The sequence below is a fragment of the Antechinus flavipes genome, chromosome 4 (assembly GCF_016432865.1).
Source record: "Antechinus flavipes isolate AdamAnt ecotype Samford, QLD, Australia chromosome 4, AdamAnt_v2, whole genome shotgun sequence".
NCBI classification, from domain to species: domain Eukaryota; kingdom Metazoa; phylum Chordata; class Mammalia; order Dasyuromorphia; family Dasyuridae; genus Antechinus; species Antechinus flavipes.
In genome coordinates this window covers 112,032,062-112,059,160 of record NC_067401.1, presented here as the reverse complement: position 1 = coordinate 112,059,160, position 27,099 = coordinate 112,032,062, and the positions used below count along the sequence as shown (strand labels likewise).

Here is a 27,099-nt window from a genome sequence, read left to right as displayed (position 1 = left end):
AAAGAGAGGCTCCGGCGTCTTTCTAGAAGCAGAGTTTTCTACTGCTTTCTCGTTTCCTTCAAAACCCCCAAATCTAACCAATCGCGCTCTGCCCCTCTCTCCCTAACATGGACGGGGACAGAGGGGGGATAGGAGGGAGGACCCGTGGTGGTAGAAGGAATCGAATCACAAGACTGCAGAGGATCAAGGGTTAAGACCTTCGCCTTGCCCCTCACAAAGATGGCGGCTTCCACCTTTCCCGCCCCCCCATCTCCCGCTCCCCAAATCCCCCCTCTCCCGCCCCCCCCCCCCCGCTCTCCGTCACTTCCGCCCCGCCGTGGCCGAAACTGACACAAAGTAGCGGCCCGAGGCCCAGGGGGGAGCTGGGGCTGTAGCTGGGGTGGGGGGGCGGGAGCCCGCGGGGAGCCGAGCGCTCCCCGCCCCAGCCCCCGGCATGGGCAGGACAGGGCCACCGGGGCCGGCGCAGGGCGCTGAGAGCTGAGGAGAGGTGAGGGGGCAGCGAAGCCCCATGGGTGTGTAGTGCCGGGGTACTGAAAGGGAGGGGGAGAGGGGTGAGCTGGGGGAACCGGGAGAGGGCAGAGCACGGAGTGGTTCGGGGCTGAGCATGAGCTGGGAAAGTGGAGGGCACGAGTGAGGTCCTTCTCCTGGACAGATGGAGAAGAGAGAAATGGGGAATAGAAATAAAGCTAGAAAAGAAGATCGGGGCTCCTGGGGAACAGAGGAGGACAAGCTAGGGAAGAAAGGGAATTTGGGGAGTGAGAGAAGTCGGGGAGAGCCGGAATTGGGGCGAAATGGAAGAAGGGAAACTGACGACTGGGTGGACTTTGGGGGATAAGAATAGCTGTGGAAGTTAGGAAGGGCTTGGTGGGGAGGGGTTGGTAAGATTACGGGGAACCAGAGGAGGGGCATGAGAGATAAGAATATTGTGCGGAGGAGAGATTTGGGGCTGAGAGTACGGGGAAGTGATATTGAAGAAAAACATTGGGAAAGAGGAGACTTTGCTCGGTAAAAAAGGGACTTTGGGGAGATCTGGGACTGTCTGGGTGATTTTTGTCTTTGAGTGTAGCATGTGTAGAAATAGACATGGAGGGAGAGTGGGGCAGTAAAACTTTAAGAGCAGAATTGATAGAAAAAAGAGAGTCAAATTCCCTTATTGAAGATCTTGTTCACTTTTAAAGCTTGAAGATGGGGAGAAGCAGCTTTTGGCCAATGAAACTGGGAACTGTAAACTCTCAGGGTTCTTTTCTTGACTTTGGGAAATGGATTGGATTCCATTCTCTCCTTCCCGCCTCACCCCAGATACACTTAGATATATTCCTGAATATTTGTTTCAAAATCCTCTGAAAAGGAGGGAAGAAACATTTGAGAGAGGGGCTCTGTCTGGAGGGAGGGTGATATCTTGGCTTAAGAAGAGTTTTCCCAACTATTCTCCCTCTCAGTCCCAAAGCAACCCAGCTTCTTTCCCATTGGTAGCTATTTATACAGGGTGGGTGTCTCTAGAAGGGTTTGGGGGGGAGTGGTGATGGAAAATCTGGCTACTAGGCTTGTCCCTGAGCAATCCCAGAGACTAGGCTTGGGAGGAAGGTAAGGTCTGGACCCCCTCTTCCATGATCTCTTCCACATGTAGAGTCCCTGAAACTGAATGGAGTTGGGGTGAGAGGACTCCCAAGGGTTGGGAGTTTAATTTTCCACTCTGATTCTCCCCTGAGTCTGAGAGACTGAAATAATTTTCTTGGCAGGAATAGGAGGCATCCGAGGTTCCAGAGAGGACTTTTGTCTCATTAACTATCTCCCAAAGGATTCTCTCCCCAGGGTCTGATAGTGGTCTCCAAATTGCACTTAAACCTCTGGGTGGGTCTGAGATTGCTGATGGAGTCACAGGAACCTCGTGATGTCCTATTCTCACTTCCATTCTCTCCCCTCAGCCCCATCACCCCACCCACCCATGAGTCATTCCCCAGACTGGGTGGGGTTGGTATCTCCAAAATGTGCATAAAGGCTGTATCTCCCATAGTTTTTGAGCTAGACACCCCTAGGTTCTGAGGTTAGGAAATGGGGCAGGGCAAAACTTTTGGCCAACTTGATCCTTGATTTGGGATTTGAGGTGGGACTTTGAGCCAGCTTAGGGAGAACATGGTATGTGTGTGACTGGGGCTCTAGCCAGAGTCTGTAATTACATAGGTTGAGTAGACAGGCAATTAGTATCTCTTGGGGCTGACAGGCTGTGGGGTGTGTCTCCAAGACCGAGAAGGAGGGAAAACCTCCACCTTGGTATATTAGGAAAAGGAGGTGGTGAAAGGGGCAGGTATTAGGTTGGCAATCTTTTCTGGACTAGGCTTAATTAGGGAGGAGATGCTTCCAAGAGCCCCTTGGTGGACAAGCCAATTTAAACTCTGGGAGTGGAGAAAGAGAAAGAAAGAGTAGCATAACAGAAAGATCTCACTAACTACCCTAGTCCTAAATTTTCTGGGCAGTTATAAAGTGCTCTCATGTTCTCAAACTAGATGTTGTTGGGGGGAGGGAATAGTTCTCTGCAAGAACTTTGGAGACTTCATCAATCAGAAGAAAGAGAACCCGTTAGCCATTCTAAGAGGAAGAGATTTTCGGTGCTACTTGTACAGGAAGTGAGGGCCACACCTCTGATGTGATAGCCTTGGAGGAGGTAACAACCAGAGCTCTTGGATTGAGGGGAAAGGAAGCTGTGGCTTGAAGGAGGGGTCCTACCCTCTTCTGGATACTCTGGCAGGTGCTTCCTGGCATATCCTCGAAAGCTTCCTCAGTGCTTCTCCTTGTGGGACTCTGCTTTAGAAAATAAACCCTTCAGATTTCTCTGACACATGCATGGAGAGTCTGAGTGCCTTGGAGGATACCTTGCTTTTGGCATCTGGGGCATCTGGTGAAGTGTCACCAAGATTAGCACAGAGGGAAATGATGGAGGGTTAGTAAGCACCATCATGATTCTCTGAGATCACTGAGCAGTATAGGCTGAAGGGTTGGAGCTGGGGAAACCAGGATTTAGTGAACTAATACCACAACTGGTAACTAAGTTTGATGCTTGGTGTCAGGGGTACCTATAGGGAAGGAGAATGTAAACAGTAACTAAAATACAAGTTAGAATTAAAAGCACATAGTTTTTGTTAAGTATTTATTAAGAGGAGGTATTAATAAGTGTCTAACTAATTAACTAATTTAATGAACTAGAAGTTCATAAAGGGGTCAGCAGAAGAGATTTTTGAGTCCCATTAGGAGGAATTTGTTCTTAAAGGACTAAGGGATAATGACATGATTTGAAAATGTGTGTATTGGAAGGGGGATGGGGAAATCCATGGTGTGTCAGTCAGTCTGTAAACATTGATTTAGGAACCTACTGTGTACCAGGCCTGAGATACATAGAAAGATCAAAGACAATTCCTGTCCTCAGGAAGTTTACAATCTAACGGGAGAGATAACATGTAAACAACTGTATACAAAGAAGCCACATTCAAGATAAGTAGGAAATAATCCATGGAAAGAAAGTTCTATAATTAATAGGGATTGGAAAAGGCTTCCTGGGAAGGTAGGATTTTAGTTGGCACTTGAAGGAAGCCAGGAGACAGAAATGAGGAGGGAGAGCATTCCATGCAGGGGGAACAGCCAGTGAAAATACCCAGAGTCAGGAAATGGAGTGTCTTCTTTGAGAACAACAAGGAGGTCAGTGTCAGTGGACTGAAGAATATGTCTATACAGTGGTGTAAGGTGGACGATTGGGAAAGTGTGTGTATGTGTAAAGTAACAAGGACTATACCCATCAGAGTATTTTATAATTAATCCTGGATGTGATAGGGAGACATTTAGGTTTGTTGAGGGGTGTGTGTGTGTGTGTGTTTTGTTAAGGGGGGAGGGAAGGAGGAGAAGACCTTAAGAAAAATCACTAACAGTTAAGTTGAGCATGCACTAACTCGAATAAGGGAAAAACTTGTGGCAAGCAGATCACCAAGCTGCTGAAATAGCTCAGGAGTAAGATAAAGGTCTGTGCAAAAGCCAGAGAAAAGAATGTATTGTAGAGATGTTACAAGGATAAAATCAAGCTTTGGCAACAGTTTGGAAATGGGGAGTTTTAGTGAGGAATGAAGGTTGACACTTAGGTTTCAATCTTTTGGATTTAGAGGATAATTATACAATAGTAAGAGAGAAATTCAGAAGCAGGAAGAGCTTGAGGGACAAGATTATGAATTCAATTTTGGTCTTGTAGAGTTTATGATGTATAGAGGACATCCAGTTCTAGATGTCATTATCTTGATGTATCCCCCTCACCTTCCTCCCTGCAGGATCTCCCATGGGCTTGCCAGGACTGCTGTGGGTGAGATGGCATTGTGTACAAAAAAGCGCCCCCCAGGTAAGGAAGATAGGGTGGGAATCACTCTTTGAAATCATTGCAGGAGTGTTGCCAGGGCTTAAAGGGGAGTAAATAAACAAGGAGACCAAAGGAAAATGGAGCCAGTTGTTATGGGTTTGACCTCTCCCCATCCTAGGATCCTAAAATTAAAACAAAACAAAACCTCCCAAACCCTAAACAACTACCTTTGCACATAACAGATGCGACTGGATGAATTTCAAGTCACGATATAAGTCTCAGTTTCCTCTAAAGTAACACGAGGCATTAGGAACACGAATGCTATGTTCCTATGTACTGAGCAGCCCTAGGGGAACAAATCTAACAGACTGGAGACAAGGACCCCAGAGCTCCCGCTGCATTTTGGGGAGTACTTCCTGCTGCTAGGGGAGGAAGGGTTGGAGATGAGAAGAACGCGGCATGGGCAGCCAGGACATTGGGGTTCGAATCCCAGGCAAGACTACCCCGAATCACTTTCCCACTTTGAACCTGTTTGATTATCTGTGAAATGAGGTGGTTCAATTAATTGATTTAGATAAAATCTTTTAGCTTGAAATCCTATGGCCAATCATCGATCGCTTACGCAGGGCTAAGTTAACTTTATAGATTTATTTGATGCTCCCACCCCCCACGGAAAGTAGGTGTTATTCTAATGTTACCCAGAGTTACGCGACTAGCCAGGGTCACACAGCCCTCTGAGTATGCGGCGGTCAGGCCAGCGCCAGGCCCGGCACCGGGCTGTTTCCCCCCTCGTTCGTCATCCCTTTTTCCATCCTCTGACGTAACGACGAGGTCTCTCTGGGTTCCTGCTTCTTTCCTTACTTTCCCCAAACTCCATGCTTCCTTCTACCATCCCCACCCCATCTTCCTCCCCTCCCACTTCCCGTCTCGCCCCCACCCCCCGGAGGGAGCTTCCCTGAGCCGGAGCGGGTTGGAAACGGTTGCCCTGGGAGACGCCGGCGGTCCCGGAGCCGTCCTGGCAGATCCCTGAGAGATGGGAGGGGGGAGGCGGGGAGGAGGGGGAGAGGTGGGGCTCGCGCGTTCTCTTTAGTCTACGCGGCGCGCTGGCGAGTGGGCTCTCCCTGCAGTCGTGGGAGGGGGCGGGACTCCGAGCGCGCACGCTTGCGCGCGCCGGCCCTCCTCACGCAGCTGGGGGCGGTTGGGGGCGGGGCTGAATGGGGAGGTGAGGGGAGGGGGCGTGCTGGGGGCGGTGGTGGAGACTGAGCGCGCGGCGGCCGCGAGGATGGCCGGGGAGGCTGGTGCGGCGCGCTCCCGGCGGCCGGGGCTCCCCTCAGAGCGGCCGCTGCTCCCTCTCCTCCCTGGGGGGCCGCCTGCCCGCCACCTCGTCCTCCTCCTTCTCCGTTAAGGAGATAGGGAGGGAGGGAGGGACCCCGCGAACTGCCTGCACCCCTCACCACAGCCGGGATCATGACGGTCCCCAAGGAGATGCCCGAGAAGTGGTCCCGGGCAGGGGTGCCCCCCGCCTGGAGCCGAAAGAAGCCCTCCTGGGGGACAGGTAATGGGAGGGAGCGCTCCTCATTCCCTCCCCCTCCCCAGGATTTCTTCCTATCCCCTTCCCCCACCTCCCACTGCTCAGCCCCCCCATGACCTCCTCCAGTCTCTATCTCCCCTTCCATTCTCTAGGGCCCTCGTTATTCCTTCTCTGCAATTTCCCCAGCCCAACTCTGCGAATCCCTAACCCACTGGTGTGTCCCCCATCGCTACTCTCTGGCCTGCTGACCCTCCATCCCATCTTTGTGGAGCCCCCCTTCCATCTCTGTAACCTCCCCTTCCCAGCTCTGTGGTCCTCCATCCCATCTTTCTGAAGCTCCCCCATTCCATCTCTATAACTTCCTCATCCCATCTTTCTGGAGCCCCCCTTCCATCTCTGTGACCTTCCCTTCCCAGCTCTGGTCCTCCATTCTATCTTTGTGGAACCCCCCTTCCATCTCTGTGATCCTCCCAACCTAAATCTGTGGGTCCCTCCATTCTTTCTGATCCTCCGCCCCCTCTTTTTGACCCCCCATCCCATCTTTGTAGCCCTTCATTCCATTTCTGTGACCTCCCTGTCCCATCTCTGTAACCTCCACATCTCATTTCTGTGACCCCCTCTACCCCATCTCTGGCTCCTTCCATGCCATGTCTCTGTCTCCCCATTCTGTCACTATGGCACTCTCCAGATCTGTGACCACTCATCCCTTGCCGCAGCCCCCTCTATCTCTGTTACTGTTACCCTTTCCTCTTCTCTTTTCTGTGACATTCCAATATCTGTATTCCCCTACTTTATTCCTCCTATCCCCAGCACATTTCTATGACTCTCTGCACCTAATGCTATATCTGTGAGTCTTGGGTTATTAATCCCTTCATTGCTCTGTCACTTTGACCCCAACCCATCAGTTCTCCCTCCTCCCAAACCTCCTCATCTTTAACCCTAACCCTCTGCTGTATCTCCCCTCAGATTGCTTTTTCTTGCCTCTTTATGACCTTTCATTCCCTTATACCCCCATGACCTTCCCTATCACTTCATTCGCTAAAGTTCCCCCCCAGATCTTTGGGATTGCTGGCTGGTACTGTGGTCTCTTAGTTTACTCACTTTATTTTTCCCTGCTATTTTGGGGAAGCTGGAGTGGGGGGGGGCGGGCAGTGGTGCAGAACTAACAGAGTTCCAGATAGCTGTAGTTTAAGGGGACAGAAAAAGGGAAGACTTTATTGGGAAGTTGTTGAGAGAAAGTGGCTGAGTAGGAAAAGGAACCCTAGGATTGGGGCTGAGGAGGTAAAAATATTTAGTTGATGTTTATCACTGCAGTGTGTTCTGCAGGTGGTGTTCCAATACACCTCCCCCTTCCTTCCTTCCTTCCTCTCTCCTGCTTAATTCTCTCTCAGGTTTAGAAAAGGCCAGAATTGCTGACTAAGGGAGCAAAAGCCCTTGTACTCCCTCCCTCTCTTAACCTGAGGGTCACAGTAACCCCTGGGTATAAATTGGCACTGAGATGACCATGCATGGTTAATCCTACAACTCAGTGGGATTGGGGTTTGGGGGACTGCTCTGTTCCCTTTTGACACCTAAAATCTATTTAAGAATTATAGAAAGGGTTTAGGATAATTACGTGTTGGACATATTTTTGGTAAACATCATTTAGGGTATATCTGGAAGAGAGGGAGCATAGCGTATGGAGGTTTATAGCTGGAGAGCTAGAGTATAACTGCCATGACTGCATTCTCCTCTTCCCTTCATCCTCTTTTTCACTGTCCCCCTCCCCCCAAGCCCCTGTCTGAGTCTGCATGACCCATATCCCTGACCTCTCCCCCCTCCCTCTGACTTGAAGATGAGCTTTGAAATAAGCTGATGTCATCGTGGACCAGTAAGGAGCCAGTCTTGGTGACATGTGACAGTCAGTGGCTCCTGTTGGGGAGACTGCACGTGGGGCTGGGACACTGCAGCAGCGGCGGCGGTGGCGGCGTAGTTTCTTGGGGCACTATGACTCTCCTCCTGTTCAGCTAGTGCCTTTCCCCTGCCCTCATTTAGTGAGGGGAAGTGCTTTGAACCATAGCTATAGTAGAGAAAGTCAAGAAAGGGAAAAGGGACTATTTCTTCACCTCCCACCCCTTCTTGAATAAGATGACTAAATCAAAGGTGCCAAGGGAGCTGGGGGATTCCCCATAGCGTACTTTTAGCTGGCTGAGCCCTGCAGAGGGAATAGGGGTTAAAGAAATTGAGTGGCAGCAGTTGAAATGTATATTGATGAAAAGAGAAGGCTTGTTTACATTTTGTGTAGTGTGGCTAATATGTGCAGTGCTGTGGAGATGGCTCTTTGCTCCAGGAACGGGGGCTATATCTGAGTTAACCCTCTTGTTATAACTTTCCTAAGCAAAAGGAGCCACGTGTTCTAAGAATGTAATACCTTTATTTACAAGATATATGCATGGGTAAAAAATTTTAAAAAGAATTTTAATTAAAAAAAAAAAAGAAAGTAGACCCCTACAAAGTGAAGTAGGGCTGATGAAATAAGAGGCTGGGTCTCAAGCTGTCTCTGCTGACACTCATTTTTGTGTCTGCTGTAGAGGAAGAGAGGCGGGCCCGGGCCAATGACCGAGAATACAATGAGAAGTTCCAGTACGCGGTGAGTGACCTTGTCCCAGTCTCTACGGTGCATTTGCTTCCTCCCCCCCCCCCCAACAGAAAGAACCCAAGTGGGGTGCGCGTCTTTCCGTTGGGATTCTGGGGTCATGGCGGGCCAGTTTCCTGGGCTCAAGCATTTAGTTACATGTCAGCAGGGTAAGATGCAGCCACCCCACGCTCATCTGTTGCCCCCACCCTTTCCCTGCCACAGAGTAACTGCATCAAGACCTCCAAGTACAACATTGTCACCTTCCTGCCTGTCAACCTCTTTGAACAGTTCCAGGAAGTTGCCAATACCTACTTCTTGTTCCTCCTCATTCTGCAGGTGAGTGACCCTTATACTGTATGCTGTACTAACCTCAGAAAAGCAGAGGAAGGTAGAGAAGGAAAAGAGAGGAGTGAGGCAAGGCAACTGAAGAGGAATACATTTTTTTTCCTTTGTAGTTGATCCCACAGATCTCCTCCTTGTCCTGGTTCACCACCATTGTGCCTTTGGTTCTTGTCCTTACCATCACAGCTGTGAAAGATGCCACTGATGATTATGTGAGTTGTTTTCCATCCTCTGTTCTTTACGCCCTCCTCCCAATAAAAGTTAGCAAATACCTTGGCAGGCCTGACTTAGTTCATTCAGAGTATATCTACCTGGGACAAATGGTATTATCCTGGGAGGTCTTTGTTCTAGTTATCACCAAAAACCATCTAATCTGATCATTGGGAGGCAAGAAGGAGCTGGGGTTATGGGGTTCCTTCATTTCAGGTCTTTCTTTCCTCTTCAGTTCCGCCACAAAAGTGATAATCAGGTGAATAACCGGCAGTCTCAGGTGCTGATCAGTGGAATGTAAGTACCTGCTTAAGGAAGGAGGATCTGGGCATAGATGGTGGTTCTTTAAGAACTAGTCTAATCTTTGATGCTGCTTTTCTCTCCCTCTTTGTCTTCTGCAGCCTTCAGCAAGAACAATGGATGAATGTCTGTGTTGGTGATATAATAAAGCTAGAAAATAACCAGTTTGTGGCGGTAAGAAACTGGGTAACATTCTGGGCATGTAAGATTCTCTGAAATCCTTAGCAGAATAGCTCTATTTAGCTATTTGGTTACTCTATTTAGGGATGCCTTCAGTGGCTAGGGTGCTTCCCTTTTCCCTCAGCTATGGCCCCACTAGTGGATAGAGCACTGGATCTGGAGTCAGGAAGACCTGAGTTCAAAAGCAACCTCAGACACTTACTGTGTGACCCTGAGCAAATCATGTAATCTTGTCTGCTTTAGTTTCTTCTCTGTAAATTGGGGATGGTAATAAAAGCATCTGCTTTCCAGGGCTCTTAGTATAAGATGAGATAGTTATAAAATGCTTTGTTAAATGACTAACAAATGCTAACTATCTCTCTTGGAGAACCAACTCAACTTTACACTAACTTCTCTTTTTGAATTTCTTTCCCTGTTTCATTGCTGATCATGCTTTGCCAAATCTCAACCCTGAGTTACTCCTACCATCTGCCTTCTTTGCTTCTATTCATGTGCTGCTGAACAGAGCTGGAGGAAATCATGAAATTGGGTACACTACATATTTATTTTTTGTAATCTGAACTGAGTCCTCACTGTAACAAGGCAATCACACTGCTCTTCCCTAATTGATTTACTATCCCACTCTTCACAGCAGTTTTTCCAAATCTTTTGGTCTTTCCTCATATGTCTCATGTCACTCCCTTTGTTAGCTAAGAACCTTGTCTCATACTTCACTGAAAAAATTAAGGCTGTTTGCCAAGAGTTCCTCCTTATTATCTCTTTTTTACTCTAGTCTTGCATGGAAAAGGAGGTCTATTCCCTTCACACCCTTGATCCAATCCCCTCCTATCATCTCCAGAAAATTGCCTCCACTATCCTGTCCCCTCTCTTTTTAACCTTCAATTTCTTCCTATCTACTGGATCCACTTCTAGTGCCTTCATGCCTATGTCTTCCTCCATTGTTAAAAAAAAAAAAAAAAAAAAAAAAAAAAAAAAAAAAACAACAACAAATAACTCACTCTTGATCCCATTATTTCTTTGTAATCCTGTCATCTCCTCATTTTGGAAAGACTAGTGACTAGTTGAGAAAGCTGTCTACTTGATGTCTCTTCTTCCTCTTGTTTTACTTCTAAATCCTTTGTAATCTAGCTTCTTCCAAATGAAATTGTCTTCTTCAAAGTTACTATTGATCTCATAACTGATGAATCTAATGACTTTTCCTCAGTTCTCATGATCCATCTTTATCTTTCTGTGGCATTTGATTCAACTAGATCACTTTTTTCTCCTGAATACCCTCTGGGTTTTGTTTTGTTTTGTTTTTGTTTTTTGAACATTGCTCTCTCATGATTCTCACTGTGTTTTGCTGGTTTTTCATCTGTGTCAAACCTGCTAATTATAAGTATCCCTCACAACTCTGTCCTGGGCTCTTTTTCTTCTCCCTTCTATATTCCTATTTGGTGATCTATCAGCTCCCATGAATTCTATTATCTCTATGTAGGTAATACTCAGATTATATATCCATCCTTAATGTCTATACTATCCTCCCCAGTATTAACAACTGCCTACGAGACATCTTAAACTCATTGTCCCATTGACATCTCAAACTCAACATTTCCAAAACTGAATTTGTTATCTCTACTGCCTCTAATTATTCCCTTTTTTCCATACTTTCTCGTGACCATTCTCTGAGTCACCCAGACTCACAACTTCAGGGTCACTTTTGAAACGCTTCATTCTCCTCCCTCATATGTCCTATTTGGGGTCAAGTTTTATTATTTCTGCCTTCACAACATCTCTCACATGTTCCCTTCTTTCCACTCACAGAGCTACTACTGTAGTTGAGGCCCTCATCACCTATCTGTCTGATTATTAAAGTAGCCTACTAATTGGCCTCCCCTGCTTCCTACTCCAGCCCAGTCTGCACTAAGCTGGTGAAGTGATCTTTCTAAAGTACAGATCTGACCTGGTCATCACTTAATAGATTCCTGGTATCTTAAGGATAACATTCTTTTGTTTGGCTTTTAAAGCCCTTCACAGTCTGGCTTCTTCCTACCTTTTAAATCTTATTCTTTTTTTTTTTTAATTCTGAAATTATTTTCTTTTTCTTTCTTTTTTTATTTTAATAGCTTTTTATTTTTCCAAATACATGCAAAAATAGTTTTTAACATTCACCTTTGCTAAACCTTGTGTTCCGAATTTTTCTCCCTCTCTACCCCACACCTCTTCCCATAGACAGCAAACAATCCAATGTAGGTTAAAAATGTTCAGTTCTTCTAAATATAAGCTGTCATTCTTTATTTCCTTCCCTGACCCTCATGTGCCCTTGGATCCAGTTCTTTTAGCTTACTTGTTCTTTGTTGTACATGACACTTTTCTCTTCCATCTCCATGCCTTCATACTGCCTGACTTTCATGTTTGGGATGTTCACTTCCATCTTTTGTTTTCCTTCAAGACTCAATCTCACATCCCGTTTTTTTGCAGGAAGCTTTTCTTGGCATGCCTAGCTGCTAGTGTTTTTCCCTTTGAGATTTCCTTCCATCTACTTTGGATAAATCATGTAACTAATTATCTTCATGTTTATCTCCCTCATTAAAATATGAGGTCCTTGAGAGCAGAGACTATTTTTTTGGTTTAGCTGTACTTTGTTTTTGCCTTTCTTTGTATCCCCAGAACTTAGTACAGAACTTAGAACATAGTAAATGCTTAATACTTACTTATTGACTAGCTGAATGCTTCCCTCTTTAAAAAAAAAAAATAGAAGAATTATTTTCTGAATGGGACTTCTATATTTTTTCCCCATGAAGTTATTTTTCCCCCCTATCCAAGTATGTGAGTGGAGCCAGAATTTTTTGCAATAGAATCTAAGTTGAGAGCAGGAGATGATGCTATTGGGGTTGCAGGATTGCCATCAGCTCCTCATGGAATTCTTTCTCCAGGCGGATCTCCTTCTCCTTTCCAGCAGTGAACCCCATGGATTATGTTACATAGAGACAGCAGAATTGGATGGGTAAGTAGCATCAAAATGTGTTACTCCAAACCTCACATTTCTATTGTTATTGTGCTTTTAAAAAATATTTGGTTAGTTCTTAGTTTTAGAGTCTATACTTATTTGGGAATTGAGGGATGAGAGGGGTTTTGGAAACAGGGTTGAGGATTCATACCCTCTGTGGTGCCCATGGGCAGAATGTAGGGGAGAAGAAAGTTAGAATTCTGAGGAATTATCATTCCAGGGAGACCAACATGAAAGTACGACAGGCGATTCCTGTGACCTCAGAACTGGGGGACATCAATAAGCTAGCCAAATTTGATGGTGAGTAGAACTAGGAGAGTCTGTCTTTGGCCAGAATTGGGTGGGTTGGTGGGAATTATTTCAATATCTTTCTTTTTCTTCTTTTTTCATTATTAATATTTTTAGCTTTTGGGTATATCCACTGAGCTCTATCACTTGGAGGTTTTTTTGATGAAAACATCATGGGTTATAAATTGCTGCTATTGTGTTGTGTATTGGGAGAGGCTTGGAGTTTTAACTCTAGGCTATTTTCTTCCCCCAGTTTGCTTGCTTCTTGGAATGTCAACCATGGCTCAGCCAGTAACACTGTTTTCCTCACTTCAGGTGAAGTTATCTGTGAACCCCCCAACAACAAGTTGGATAAGTTCAGTGGCACCCTTTATTGGAAGGAGAACAAGTTCCCTCTGAGCAACCAGAACATGCTACTTCGAGGTTGTGTGCTTCGAAACACTGAGTGGTGCTTTGGGCTGGTCATCTTTGCAGGTAAGCCTTCCAAAAGCCACGGAAGTGAGTGAGAGGCAGTTAGGAGTGCAGCGCAGTGCTTGAGGTGTGTGGCAGGAAAGACACTGAGGCTGATCGAACGTATAAGGCCAAGGATGTCAGACCCAGATTTTAGTAATGGATTTGCCTGGATTTTTGCTAAAGTTGTACATTGAGGAAATGAAGGCAGAATCTTTGCCAAAAGTCTCCCGTTTAACTTTCCCAATTTACCCTTTCCTTTCAGGTCCTGATACGAAGTTGATGCAAAACAGTGGGAGGACAAAGTTCAAGAGGACAAGCATTGACCGTCTGATGAATACGCTGGTGCTCTGGGTAAGGCTGGACACTGCTGGGGCTTTTGGCTCTCCTGGGGTTTCTTTTCCATAGTCAGCATTCCAATTTTGAGTTGTGGTTTAAAAGTCACTGGCAAGACATCCAGCCAAAGCCTGTGTTTATTTCAGGATCTTTTAGATCTGGAAAAATGTCCTAAGAACCTTAGTGACACGCACAAATCAGCAACACAGACAGTTACAGTGTCTCTCCTCCTCTGGATGCCAGCTGTGTGCCCGACGACCTAGGATGGCATGGGCCCTAGTGCAGCTTTTCAACCAGAGACGGGGCCGGTCCTTAAGGACTCTTTTCTCTTTGCCTGATTACAGTACCTTCACTGGAACGGGGAAGGAGTCATGTAAAAAACATTGCTATTTTAGAGGAGGATAATGGGGTCTTTCTTTTACTCCTTTTTAGAATAATGCCCCAGAGGGAAAATTTCGGATTTAATGCTGGCAGTTTCTAAACTTCTTTCTTGCTTCATTAGAAATATGAGTGCAGCTCCCCTTTTTGTGCCCCTCTGCCTCCCCCTGACACACTCTAGGGAGCCTGACGCCAACTTCTGTGGTGAAGGAGCTTCTACCCTGGTCCTAATCAGGCGATTGGCAGACTTCGCCTGAGTTAATATGGCAGAAATTAGCGCTTGGTGGATTTGGATCGCCCCCTGGTGGTCCTTGAACACTCTTAACATTTTCAGCTTTGTGCACTTCAGGTTGATCCCAAGTAAGCAGGGAAGCTGCCCCCCGTTTGCGGGGTCTTCGGAGTGGAAGTAGTGCCGCCTTTCACCCTCCTCGGCATTTGGCTAGGAGTAGTGACGTGGCAGTCAGGTGCCTTTTCTCTGCCGAGTAGGGCTGAGCCCCCTCCTGTCTCCCAACAGATCTTTGGCTTCTTGGTCTGCATGGGGGTGATCCTGGCTATCGGTAACGCCATCTGGGAGTACGAGGTCGGAGCACGCTTCCAGGTCTACCTGCCGTGGGACGAGGCGGTGGACAGTGCCTTTTTCTCCGGCTTTCTCTCCTTCTGGTCCTACATTATCATCCTCAACACTGTGGTGCCCATTTCACTCTATGTCAGGTATGTGCTTTCTCTGCCTTGGGAGGATCACGAGAGCCCTCAGCAGTTCTTCCTATTTATGGGTCTGTTGTAATTTACCCCAGATTAATGGGGTCCTTCTAGGACATTGTGTCTGCCCTTAAGGAGGCCCTAACCTACCAAAGTTCAAGTAGCTTTGGTGTGTGGCATTACAGAGCACAGATGGGGTAAAGAAGAGTGCCGTGGGAATTCGGAGGAAGAAGGGACCGCTTCTGGATGGAGGGGGCAGGGAAAGCTGCTTGGGGGAGGTGGCCTTTGAAGACTGAGTAGTGTTATGACAGAAGTGAAGATTGAAGGTACTTAAAGAGAGAGGAATCATGGCGTGAGTAGTCTCAGTAAGGAGCAAAGTTTATTCAGGTAATGCATATCCCAAAAACATGGAAGGTAGGTTGGACAGTAGAGACAGATAAGCCTGGATAGATAGGTGAGACCCACGTTAGGGATCAGCTGTGGGGCTCTGAGGTACGTTACTTTATTCAGCAGGCCTTGAGAAGCCATTGAAAGTTTGTAAGCAGTGAAGTGATAGATGATAGTGATGCTTTAGAATAAACCAGTCATGTAAAAGTAGATTGAAGTGAGAACGAATAAAAAAAGGTAGAGAACTGGATGCGCAACCCTGAAGCCTGGATTCCCATCCTGACTTTATCATTGTCTGCCATTGTGAAGCTGAGCTATTCTTTTTACTTGTCTGGACCACTTCCAGTGATGGGCTTGTACCAAATGATCTCCAAGATCCCTTCAGATCTTGAAAACTTAAGATTCTGTACCTTTCCTTGCTAACTGCCTTGGACTTGGGAATTTATCTGGAAGCAGTTTTACAGATAGCATTTTGAAAGGTCTGCTCCCTTTTATTTAACTCATCAGAACAGCTTTAATCTTCCATATACTACTGTTCTGGCAGTGGTATAGTTGATGAGAAGTCCAGGAAGAGCCTGGACTTGGAGAACAAGGCCAGAGATGAGTGGAGCTCTGGGTTCTAATTCTGACTGTGCCACTCATTAGCCACGTGACCTCAGGCAAGTCATTTATTACATCTCGGTGAACTAGTTTTCTCACCTGAAAAGTGAGATTGATAATATTTGTTCTACCTACTTAATAGAAGTATTGAGAAAAATAAAGGAGCCAATAGATTGAAATACTTAATTTAATGTGCAAGAATGTTTGTGACAGCCCTCTTTGTAATGGCCAGAAACTGGAAACTGAGTGGATGCCCAGCAATTGGAGAATGGTGAATAAATTGTGGTACATGAATATTATGGAATATTATTGTTCTGTAAGAAATGACCAACAGGATGATTTCAGAAAGGCTGGGAGAGACTTACATGAACTGATGCTGAGTGAAATGCTCAGGACCAGGAGATCATTATATACTTCAAAAACAATACTGTATGATGATCAATTCTGATGGACGTGGCCCTCTTCAGCAATGAGATGAACCAAATCAGTTCCAATAGAGCAGTAATGAACTGAACTAGCTACACCCAGTGAAAGAACTCTGGGAGATGACTAAGAACCATTACATAGAATTCCCAATCCCTGTATTTTTGCCTGCCTGCATTTTTGATTTCCTTCACAGGCTAATTGTACACTATTTCAGAGTCCGATTCTTTTTGTACAGCAAAATAACGGTTTGGACACGTATACTTATTTTGTATTTAATTTATACTTTAATATATTTAAAATGTATTGGTCATCCTGCCATCTAGGGGAGGGAGTGGGGGAAAGGAGGGAAAAAATTGGAATAGAAGGTTTGGCAATTGTCAATGCTATAAATATAACATTACCCATGCATATAACTTTTAAATAAAAAGCTATTTAAAAAATTTTAAAACTTAAAATAAAATTTAAAAATACTTAAAAATCAAAATACTATATAAAATAGCATGAAGAGGCAGGATTATATATGCTACTCAAATGTTTGCTCAATCAGAGCTTTTTGAGTTCTGGACTCATACTCATTTTCATGACTACTAACAAATGACAGCCCCTTCTTTTTGAGGTTCTTTCTTGGTGAAGTTAGGGAAAGGAATTGAAGTTGTTCAAATCACTGGTGGTTTATATAATAATAGTGTGTGTTGGTATATGTTGCAGAGGTGTAAAACAAATTATTTTATGTTACTCTCTTTCTGATAGCCTACCCAGAATAAACTTTCCTTGTAACAACAAAAAGTGCATGCAGCAAAATGGAAAAAGTGATCACTTATGACACTGTATACCTCATTTTCCACCTCTACTGAGAAGAGAGAGGTATATTCATCATTAAACCTCTAAGTTTAAGATTAGTCATTGATCCTGGTCAAGAAAAAGTCCTCTTTTCAAGTTTTATCAGGTTGAAATGGGATAGAGGGTATGTTTGATAAATTGAGTACAGTATTTATTTTTAGAAAACTTCATTGATACCCAGATTTTTCCTAGTATTTTAATTGAATTTTGATAGGTTCTCTAATCAGAGATGGGAATAGAGTACCAGGATGATATGAGTCAATATCTCTTTAGTTCTCAATTTTTGCAGAAATAGGATTTTTTCTGAAAATGCCAATTGCCCATGTGCAAAGATGTAAAAACATTTTGATAAGATAAAGAACTATACCACCCCTCAAAACAACAACAACAAACCTCCACAGCTTGGCACATGCATATTGAGCGATATTGACCTCTCAGTTTTCTTGTTCCCTACCTCTTCATTTCAGAGTGCTTCAGAATAGGTGTGGGGTTCTAAAACCAGGTTTTAGATTCCTGCCTTAATTTGGAAGGTCAAGGAATCCTGGCCAAGATCTTCTTTTTTGTTTTTTCCATAATGAGTTTGCCCTGGCATGCCCAACAACCTCACTATTTTTCTCTTTGCTTTCTTCCCTCTCATACTTTCTCTTGTTTTTTTCTCTGCATGGTTTCTGTCATTTTTAGCCCTGAGGTAAGATGAAGTTCCCTTTCTAGTTAGCAGCCTCTCCTCCTCCTTTACCTGTGGTCCTCCTGCCTGCTCTGGTCTTTTCCACTTTTCTGTCTGGAGAGAGACTCGCGGGCAGGGGTTGGAGTGGTTCCTCTGCCATGTGTAAGTGGCCAACCCCATCCCTGGGCACCGTTCCCCCTCCTGCTCCCAGGTTCCTGCATCGTTCTTGTTTCTCCCCGGGCAGATGTCTGCAGCTAATGAATGCCCTGTGGTTCATGTGGGGGGGTGTTCCTTTGCCTTCGTCCTGTCCTGAGCTTAGTCTGCTCTCCGTCCTCCCCCTCTCCCCATGCAGCGTGGAAGTGATCCGCCTTGGCCACAGCTACTTCATCAACTGGGACAAGAAGATGTACTGTGTGAAGCGGCGGACGCCTGCGGAGGCGCGCACCACGACCCTTAATGAGGAGCTGGGTCAGGTGGAGTACATCTTCTCCGACAAGACAGGCACCCTCACACAGAATATCATGGTCTTCAACAAGTGTTCCATCTATGGGCGAAGCTACGGTGAGGCCCTGGCGGCCTTGGGGCGTGGGGCAGCGAGGGCACTTGGGGGTAGCTCTCAACTAGAGGGTTTTTTTCATTGTTTGGGCAACTTCTGCTGCCGTGGGCTGCAGTGAAGACCCATGGAAGGGTCAGCTTTAAGTCTCGTTGGGGGTGGGTGGTGTGAGTATTTCTTCCCTTAGGCTCTGTTCCTGTTGTTGCCCTGGTCCTAGCTCCTGGGTGTGGGGAGTTCCTTGGCTGTCTGGTAGGAAGCCTGAGAAACTGGCCACCCCGTGGCATTTCTAGGCTGCACTCTGAGTCTCCAGGTGGATCTGTAGGCAGTTCCTTCGGCCTGCTGCAAAGGGGCCTTGTGAGTCTCCGGGATACGGCCTTGGGTTTTCTGATGTGCCCTGTAGATTGGCTGCCCGGCTCTAGCGGCCCTTAGTAGCTGAGCTGCTGCCACAGCATGAGAGGAGCTGATGTTTTTGCAGAGCCTAAGTTCCAGTAGTGACTGCTTCTTGCACTAACCTTAAACACGATGGCCATCCTTTGGATTTGTTTTTTGTTTTGTTTTAAGTATGGACCTGACAAGAGTGAGAGGCTTTTTGGGAAGCATGGATATGATACAGAATGAGCTGTCTATGGGGAGAATGCTGTGAGTTGGGTGGAATATGGAAGGGCTCCTTCAAAGTCAGTAGGAATGACCAAGTTGCTCTTAGTATTAGTTTTATGATATAATAATTCTTTTTGAAAGATTTAGCTTCAGGGATCCATGTGCATGATGGAAAGCCTCCCTCCATCCTCTACCCCAGTTCCTTCTTGTTCTGAATACCATCTCTAATGCTCTCTTTATCTCTCCTCTGGGATGTGTGTGGTTGGCAGGTGATGTCTTCGATGTCCTGGGACACAAGGCTGAGTTGGGAGAGGTAGGGCCTGGTCTCATTTTTTATTCTAATAGTCATTAAACGTGGACAAGATTCAAATGTATGGATTGTTAGACCTAGGAGTAATCCAGAAACAAGTATTGTTGGGAGAAAATATGGGAAGGTTAACTTGCGGTCTACTGATTAGTCCCTACATCCTCATTAATGGCCTGTCTTCAGGCACCGAGGGGGAAGTAACAAGGCTTGCTGGCAGGAAGCTCGAGGTACATAGTGACTAGGCAGAGGTTAGGGGACACCACCTTCATGGAATTCAGAGGAGCAATGTCCCAGATTGTGAACCATGTGGCTGCTCTCATGCTCACCTTATGTCTGCTCTAGAGGCCTGAGCCCATCGACTTCTCTTTCAACCCCCTGGCTGACAAGAAGTTCTTGTTCTGGGACCCGAGCCTGCTGGAAGCAGTGAAGGTGGGGGACCCCCATACTCACGAGTTCTTTAGGCTCCTCTCACTATGTCACACAGTCATGTCTGAAGAAAAGAACGAAGGTGAGGAGGGAGCTGACTTAGCTGTGCCAGCGGGCTTCTTGGTTTTTTCTTGGGGTTTCTGTTCTGCCGTGAGCGCGGCCTCGAGCGAGGGAGTATGCAGGCTGACCTTGCTTTGTCCTCCTCAGGGGAGCTGTACTACAAAGCCCAGTCCCCGGATGAGGGGGCACTGGTTACTGCGGCCAGGAACTTCGGCTTCGTGTTCCGTTCGCGCACTCCAAAGACAATCACCGTTCATGAGATGGGCAAAGCCATTACCTACCAGCTCCTGGCCATTCTGGACTTCAACAATATTCGCAAACGCATGTCAGTCATAGGTGAGGTCAGGAGCCCGGGGCAGAGCTGAGGATGGTTCCATCCTGGAGTGGGTGAAATCCTGCTTTCTGAGCAGGTGCCCCCTCTAAGCCACAGGGTACTTGAATATAGTGTCAGAGTACAGGAGAGGACATTATGGGAGCATCTGCCTGCTTGAACTTTCTGGGAACTTCTTTCCCAATTATATAGTACGGAATCCAGAGGGCAAGATCCGTCTGTACTGTAAAGGAGCTGACACTATCCTGTTGGAGAGACTTCACCCATCCAACCAAGAACTGCTCAATACCACCACTGATCATCTGAATGTGAGTGAGGGGGGCTCTAACTTTTCTGTCAATTCTTAGCACCATTCTAGGGCCAAAGGTTTTGAGTCCTGCTTTTCTCTCAGGAATATGCAGGGGATGGTCTCCGGACTTTGGTCTTGGCCTACAAGGATCTGGAAGAAGAATACTATGAGGAATGGGCAGAGAGACGACTCCGAGCCAGCTTGGCCCAGGACAGCAGGGAGGACAGATTGGCCAGTGTCTATGACGAAGTTGAAAATGACATGATGGTATGGGGCATAGGGACCTGTGACCTGGGAACTGTGGATGGAAAACACTGATGAGACTTCCTCCCTCTTCAATTGTGGTTTTTTTTCAGCTGCTGGGTGCAACAGCCATTGAGGATAAGTTACAACAAGGGGTTCCAGAGACGATTGCTCTTCTAACTCTGGCCAATATTAAGATTTGGGTGCTAACTGGAGATAAGCAAGGTGAGACCTTGTGTGAAATAGTCTTGGGTATTTGTTTAATTCAAGGTTTTTGGTTTATGTTTTTCTCCTCTGCTGAGTTGATCCCTCTAGTGAAATAAACATTGAGTCCATGGATGTTAAAACAGGTTAATTCCCCTAATGAGTCTAAATCTCCTTGAATATCCCCTTCCTATTTCTCAGGACAGAAGAGATTCTGTTCACACTCAGTGCTTTCTGTCTATTAAATACTGAGTTTCTCCCTTGCTAGAGACTGCAGTGAATATTGGCTACTCCTGCAAGATGCTGACAGATGATATGACAGAAGTGTTTATTGTCACAGGACACACTGTTCTGGAGGTGCGGGAGGAACTCAGGTGAGAAGCCTGAGGTGGTGGTGGGAATGGCCTGGTCCACTCCATAGTGGTGAGGTGGTGGACACCAGACTGCCCCAAAGTCGTGTGTAGGCTGAATTCCTAGTTCTAGTCCATTGGTAAAAAATGCATATGCTCAACCAGGTCTGCCCTTTCTCTGCACAGGAAAGCCCGGGAGAAGATGATGGAGTCCTCTCGCACAGTAGGCAATGGCTTCTCTTACCAGGAGAAGCTTGCTGCTTCCAAGCTCACGTCTGTCCTGGAGGCCATCGCTGGAGAGTATGCCCTGGTCATCAACGGCCATAGCCTGGTACGGACGCCGTCCCACGTCGCAGGCCTGAGGCTCTCCTGAGCAGTGTGGGTGGTCGGGAAAGGCGCTGTCACTGCCCAGCTTCTGAGATCTTTCCGCGGGCCTTCGCCCACTAGTCTGTCCTCAGGACTTGGGAGGGCGTTGCTGGTGGTGCTGGGGAGGAGGTGAGTTTTCGGGCGGGAGAGAGGGGCATCTGAGACGGGTCCTTTGTCTCCTAGGCCCATGCCCTGGAAGCAGATATGGAGCTGGAGTTTCTGGAGACGGCCTGTGCTTGCAAAGCTGTCATTTGCTGCCGGGTGACCCCCTTGCAGAAGGCTCAGGTGGTGGAGCTGGTGAAGAAGTACAAGAAGGCCGTGACCCTCGCCATCGGAGACGGCGCCAATGACGTCAGCATGATTAAGAGTGAGTGTCCGGACTGCATCACAGCACAGTCCTTTTGTTGTTTGTTTTCCTTCTCTGATTTTTCTTGTTCAGTGTGGTAATTGTGGGAATACGTATAGAATTGCACATGTTTAACATATTGGATCACTGCTGTCTAGGGGAGGGGTGGAAGGAAGGGAAAATATTTAGAACACAAGGTTTTGTAAGGGCGGATGTTGAAAATTATCCCTGCATGTATTTTGAAAATTAATTTTAAAAAGCTTTAATTAAAAAAAAAAAAAAAGAGTGCATGCCGGGCGCCGGTGTGGGGTGTTTGGCTGATGCTTCCTTTTTCTGGAGTCCCGCTTGGCTGCCCCACTCCAGCTCTGGGAAGGGAAGGCCTGGGCCAGTGTGGGCGTCTCTTGACCTTGCCACCCTTTTTCTCTGCAGCCGCCCACATCGGAGTGGGGATCAGCGGCCAGGAAGGGATCCAGGCGGTGCTGGCCTCCGATTACTCCTTCTCTCAGTTCAAGTTCCTGCAGCGCCTCCTGCTGGTGCATGGGCGTTGGTCTTATCTGCGCATGTGCAAGTTCCTTTGTTATTTCTTCTACAAGAATTTTGCTTTCACCATGGTCCACTTCTGGTTCGGCTTCTTCTGCGGCTTCTCGGCCCAGGTATGGAGAGCTTCGGGAGCGGGCTTTGGTGAGGGAGCCGATGGTGCCCTCCCTTCAGGCCCTCCTCTTACCTCAGCCCCTGTACGCTAAGGCCGCTTTCCGTCTCTCCCTTTCTATAGACTGTCTATGATCAATATTTCATCACCCTGTACAACATTGTATACACCTCGCTCCCAGTCCTGGCCATGGGCGTTTTTGATCAGGTATGAATGATTACGAGGGCTTCCCTGAATAATTCTGCACAATTGAAGAATGTGATGTAATATCAACACCTGCCTGCTTATGTGGGGAGGGGGCCTGCCTGTCATCCGTGGGGAGAGGGGCCCGCCTGCCATCCGTGGGGAGAGGGGCCCGCCTGTCATCCGTGGGGAGGGGGCCCCGCCTGCCATCCGTGGGGAGAGGGGCCCGCCTGCCATCCGTGGGGAGAGGGGCCCGCCTGCCATCTGTGCGGAGGGGGCCCCGCCTGCCATCCGTGGGGAGGGGGCCCCGCCTGCCATCCGTGGGGAGGGGGCCCTGCCTGCCATCCATGGGGAGAGGGGCTGCCTGGCCAGGAGGTCCTGTGCGTGCTACTCTGGGGCCATTAGCTGAGACCGTGTCTCTGGGTCACCATTGGTTATGCCAGGGTTCTTGTTGTGCAGCTGACTTCAAACTAAATCCATCTGGGAGGGAGGAAAGAGGTGCTCGGGGCTTTTGTTAACTGACACTAAGGATGAATTTAGGGTGGCTCCTTTCCTTGTAAACCCTAAGCTAATCTCCGGTCCCAGCGCGAGTCACCCTTTTACAGGACGTACCCGAGCAGCGGAGCATGGAGTACCCCAAACTCTACGAACCGGGCCAGCTCAACCTCCTTTTTAACAAGCGGGAGTTCTTCATCTGCATAGCCCAAGGCATCTACACATCAGTGCTCATGTTCTTCATCCCCTACGGGGTGTTTGCCGAGGCCACGCGGGACGACGGCACCCAGCTGGCTGACTACCAGTCCTTCGCCGTCACGGTGGCCACCTCCCTGGTCATTGTGGTCAGTGTGCAGGTGAGGAGCGTCCCAGCAGGCTTTGCCCTGGAGAAGGTGGGCCTTGCTCAGTCCGTTTCCTGTCTGGGCTCTCTCATGGCGCTCCCTGGGCACAGATCCTTCGGGGCATCCAGGGTCGTTCCCCTGGTCTGCAGCCCGTGTTGCCCTTTCGGCTTTTGATCCCCTTTCTCCTTACCAGATTGGACTGGATACAGGTTACTGGACAGCCATCAACCACTTCTTCATCTGGGGAAGCTTAGCTGTCTACTTTGCCATCCTCTTTGCCATGCACAGCAAGGGGCTTTTTGAGATGTTTCCCAACCAGTTCCGATTTGTGGGTGAGTCCCCAAGCCCCGTGGTGGGTGAGTGAGGGAGCTCAGTATTGCCTAAGGCAGCCCAGTTGAGGACCCCAGAATGTCCAAATAATTAATTTGGTCAGATACTTATCATTTGCCGGCCCTGTGTCATCAGCTGCGTGTGGGTTAGGTATTCTGGGAGATGTACAAGTAATTAAGCATCTGTATCTTCATGTATAGTCTTCATATACTTTCATATACAGTCTCCAAAAAGAGAAGAATTCACACAAAGAGTGCATTATAGTACAGCTTGTAATAAAGGGGGTAGCAGAATAAGCAATGATCTAAGAACTCATAGGAGATAGATTCTGGCTGGAGAAATGAAGAAAAAAGCTGACATTTTAAGGGGCTTTTGAAGGATGGGTAGGATTTTGATAGAGGTGGTGGTTGAGTAAAGGTTCAGAGGTGGGATCAGGCAAGGGATGGATAGGGATGGCGAGGAGCAGGAGTCCAGGCTGTTAGTCATTGATGGAGGAAAGTCCTTGTAAGTTTTGATTAGGAATCCGATAGGATCATTGCAGTGCTTTAGGGAGATGAATGTGGCTGGATGGATTAGAGGGGAAAGGGCATACGGGTAGGAGAGGCTGTTGTAAATGGAGTGGTGACCGTGGGAATGGAAAGGAAAAGGTGAGTGTGAAAATGGTGCAGGAAGACTGACCAGGACTTGGGGACTTGGATGTGGGGAATAAGGGAGCTAATCCTGGAATTATGAGTTGAGATGATCACGATAGAAATATAGAGGCCAGAAGAGCTCCCTTGGCCTTCCCCTCAGCTTCCATGCTCCCTCGGGCTGATGGTGGTTTGTCCTTCCATAGGAAATGCCCAGAACACATTGGCTCAGCCCACAGTCTGGTTCACCATTGTCCTCACCACGGTGGTCTGCATCATGCCCGTGGTGGCCTTCCGTTTCCTCAAGTTGGACCTGAAGCCTGAGCTTTCAGACACGGTGAGAGCCAGCCATCATCGGGTGGGAAGGATATTCGTGGGGTGCTCACGAAAGAGAGGCAGGCCGGCCGAGCCTCCCCCCGCCCCAGGGTCTAGGCTGCTGGGGGTGCAGGGTGGCTCGATGACGGTCAGTTGCCCTTCACTCTAGACCCTCTGAATTCTGTTTGCCTTTCTGCAGGCCTGCCCGGAGCTCTGGCGGTAGGCGCTGGCCCATCTCTCTTCACTTAATTACTCAATGCACTTAATGGAGGCATCCTGACCCTCTCTCCTTCCTTGTCGTCCCTCAGGTTCGCTACACACAGCTGGTGAGGAAGAAGCAGAAGGCCCAGCACCGATGCATGCGGCGAGTGGGCCGCACAGGCTCCCGGCGCTCAGGCTACGCCTTCTCCCACCAGGAGGGCTTTGGGGAGCTCATCATGTCTGGGAAAAACATGCGCCTCAGTTCTCTTGCGCTCTCTAGCTTCACCACACGCTCCAGCTCCAGCTGGATCGAGACCCTGCGCAGGAAGAAGAGTGACAGCGCCAGCAGCCCTAGTGGGGGTGCTGATAAGCCCCTCAAAGGGTGAGGGTCCGCGACCTGGGATGCCCCTGTGGCGGTGACCAGGGACGTGCTGAGACTCCCTTTGCCTGGGTGCTGGACTTAGCCCCTGGGTACCAGCCTGGCCCTAAGGAAACAGTTCCTGAGAATCTGTTTCCATTTCCCCTTTCCGGGGTGGGGATCCCTCTTGGTCTCTCACTACCATTCTTCCCCTTCCTTTTTTGCTGTTCCCACCAAGAATGGCTGAGAACATCCTCAGCTGAGGGGGCTCAAAAGTAGCCAGTGGAGAGACGGAGGTATGAGAGCAGGACTGGGGTCAGGAAGGACCAGTTTCAGTAGGGAACACATACACACGGAGCCCAAAACAGCCCAAAAAAGAGAAGGACTATTAGAGGAAGAGAGCCGTTCTCACTCTGCCTGGGAGTCCACAGGTTGGGTGGATGAAAGGGGAATGTGGGACTCACTAAATCTCCTTATTTTTGTACTCCTACTCCTTGGAGGGGACCGCAAGATTCCCTGCTCCTGAATTACACAAGAATGTATTCTGCTGGAAGGCCCGGAAGCTGTTGGGGCCTGGGGCCCCTCACCCGTCTCGCGTCATGTGTAGATTCCTGTTTGTGTTTGGTTTGGATTGTTTTCTTATTTGCCGAGTGCAGGCGACCTTTATGGTGACTTCTATGTTCTGGTTGGTATCCTGACTTCTGAGGAAGGCTCCAGAGGGAGGTGTGGAGACACAGCCATAGGAGCCCTTGTCCCAGGACATTGGGTTTATTATTAACCCATTTAGCAGCTTTGACAGTTGTGGGAAAAGGCCACCTCCAGGGCAGCCTGGAGGGGACTTACTGATCCTTTCTGCTCCCTCAATTTGGGGTTCAAGTGCAGCACCCTCGTGTTCTAGCATCAGGCCCTTGCCTGCTTCCCTGAGCACAAAGACGCTGTGAGTGCTCCCTGGGGCCTGGGTGATGGCAAGGAATAGAGTCGAGTCTTTTTTTAAGCTCCAGCCAAGAACAAGTTTGGCCCAGAAGAACAGGGTGTGAGTTTTTCTTTAATTTTAGATCCAAAAAATTTTGTAGTTAAACTCCCTCCCTCAGTGCTCAAATCTGGCTTCTTTCCCAATCTCTGTGGAGAACAGAAGAAAGGGAACTTGACCCTGTGACTCCACTCCTTCCCCTTTTTTCCCCCGAATGTGAATTAGGCGATCCCTGATCCCCACCAGCCCCAGAAGCATGGCTGGGCCATGCCCCCTCCCAGCAGCCTCTGAAGGAACTACTTCCTTGGTTGTTTCTTGTCCCCATCCCTCATCACAGATTTTCTAGGACCCACAATGGCCAAGCTCCAGGAAAGAGCTCACTCTGGGCCTGGGCCTGGGCTTGCATGTACAGAACCCAGGTTTGCAAGAGCCGTGGGGCTCTGTCCCTTTGTGCTGTGCCCTCATCACCCACAAGGAGAGTTTTCCTCTGTTACCAAAACAATCTTGCAAAGCCCTTTCTCTTCCCTGAGGGAGGTGTGGATATTAATGATTTGGTTTGGGGGCCTGTAAAGCAAAGGGAAATGGGGCCCAGAGTGGATGGAGTCTGGAGAAGAATGGCCCTGTCAGTCATGCAGTCTACAAACTACATCATGTCTGTCTTTGTCTCTCTCAAGGCGAGAGGTGGATTTTTATACCAAAGAGGAAATGATTTTTTTTTATGTTTGGTTTGTCTAATATATATATATATATAGACATGTATGTCTATATATATGTGTGTGTGTGTGTGTGTGTATGTGTGCACACACAGTTATGTATTATTTTTGGTTCTCTCTCTTGTTTTTTTAGGAGGGGGGAAGTGCTAAGTTGCATTGAGCTGTAATTAAGGAACATTCCATATAATTTATGACACATTTCTATACTTGCAAAATTGTATCATTTTATGGGTATAAAGAGAAAGCCTTTTATAAAAGTACTGTTTCTGAGAA

The 27,099-nt window shown here is 47.6% G+C and overlaps 1 protein-coding gene across 2 annotated transcripts; it reads left to right on the top strand.

Annotated features, from left to right (window-relative positions):
• The first annotated feature begins 374 nt into the window (after positions 1 to 374).
• Positions 375 to 27,099, top strand: ATP8B2 (ATPase phospholipid transporting 8B2). 2 transcript variants are annotated; one of them, XM_051993939.1, is made up of 28 exons: positions 375 to 487; positions 4,308 to 4,375; positions 8,435 to 8,493; positions 8,704 to 8,817; positions 8,937 to 9,035; positions 9,269 to 9,330; positions 9,435 to 9,507; positions 12,429 to 12,499; positions 12,723 to 12,802; positions 13,106 to 13,264; positions 13,506 to 13,594; positions 14,469 to 14,665; positions 17,923 to 18,131; positions 18,990 to 19,033; positions 19,370 to 19,535; positions 19,661 to 19,849; positions 20,037 to 20,152; positions 20,236 to 20,400; positions 20,490 to 20,601; positions 20,849 to 20,954; positions 21,117 to 21,261; positions 21,480 to 21,663; positions 22,072 to 22,295; positions 22,415 to 22,498; positions 23,080 to 23,325; positions 23,504 to 23,642; positions 24,476 to 24,606; positions 24,893 to 27,099. In XM_051993939.1, exons 2-28 carry the CDS (start codon positions 4,345 to 4,347, stop codon positions 25,169 to 25,171), a joined length of 3,573 nt encoding a protein of 1,190 aa, XP_051849899.1. In that variant the 5' UTR covers positions 375 to 487; positions 4,308 to 4,344; the 3' UTR covers positions 25,172 to 27,099. The 2 variants fall into 2 exon arrangements, with proteins under 2 accessions (XP_051849899.1, XP_051849898.1); XM_051993938.1 differs by lacking the exons at positions 375 to 487; positions 4,308 to 4,375 and adding an exon at positions 5,606 to 5,888.

What these genes read in the sequence shown, in the direction of transcription:
- ATP8B2 (XM_051993938.1), top strand. Translation starts at nt 5,801, where the DNA reads ATGACGGTCCCCAAGGAGATGCCCGAGAAGTGGTCCCGGGCAGGGGTG. An exon ending in CAAACGCATGTCAGTCATAG is followed by an intron (nt 19,850 to 20,036) that starts GTGAGGTCAGGA and finishes CCAATTATATAG; the next exon opens with TACGGAATCCAGAGGGCAAG. An exon ending in GCTAACTGGAGATAAGCAAG is followed by an intron (nt 20,602 to 20,848) that starts GTGAGACCTTGT and finishes CTCCCTTGCTAG; the next exon opens with AGACTGCAGTGAATATTGGC.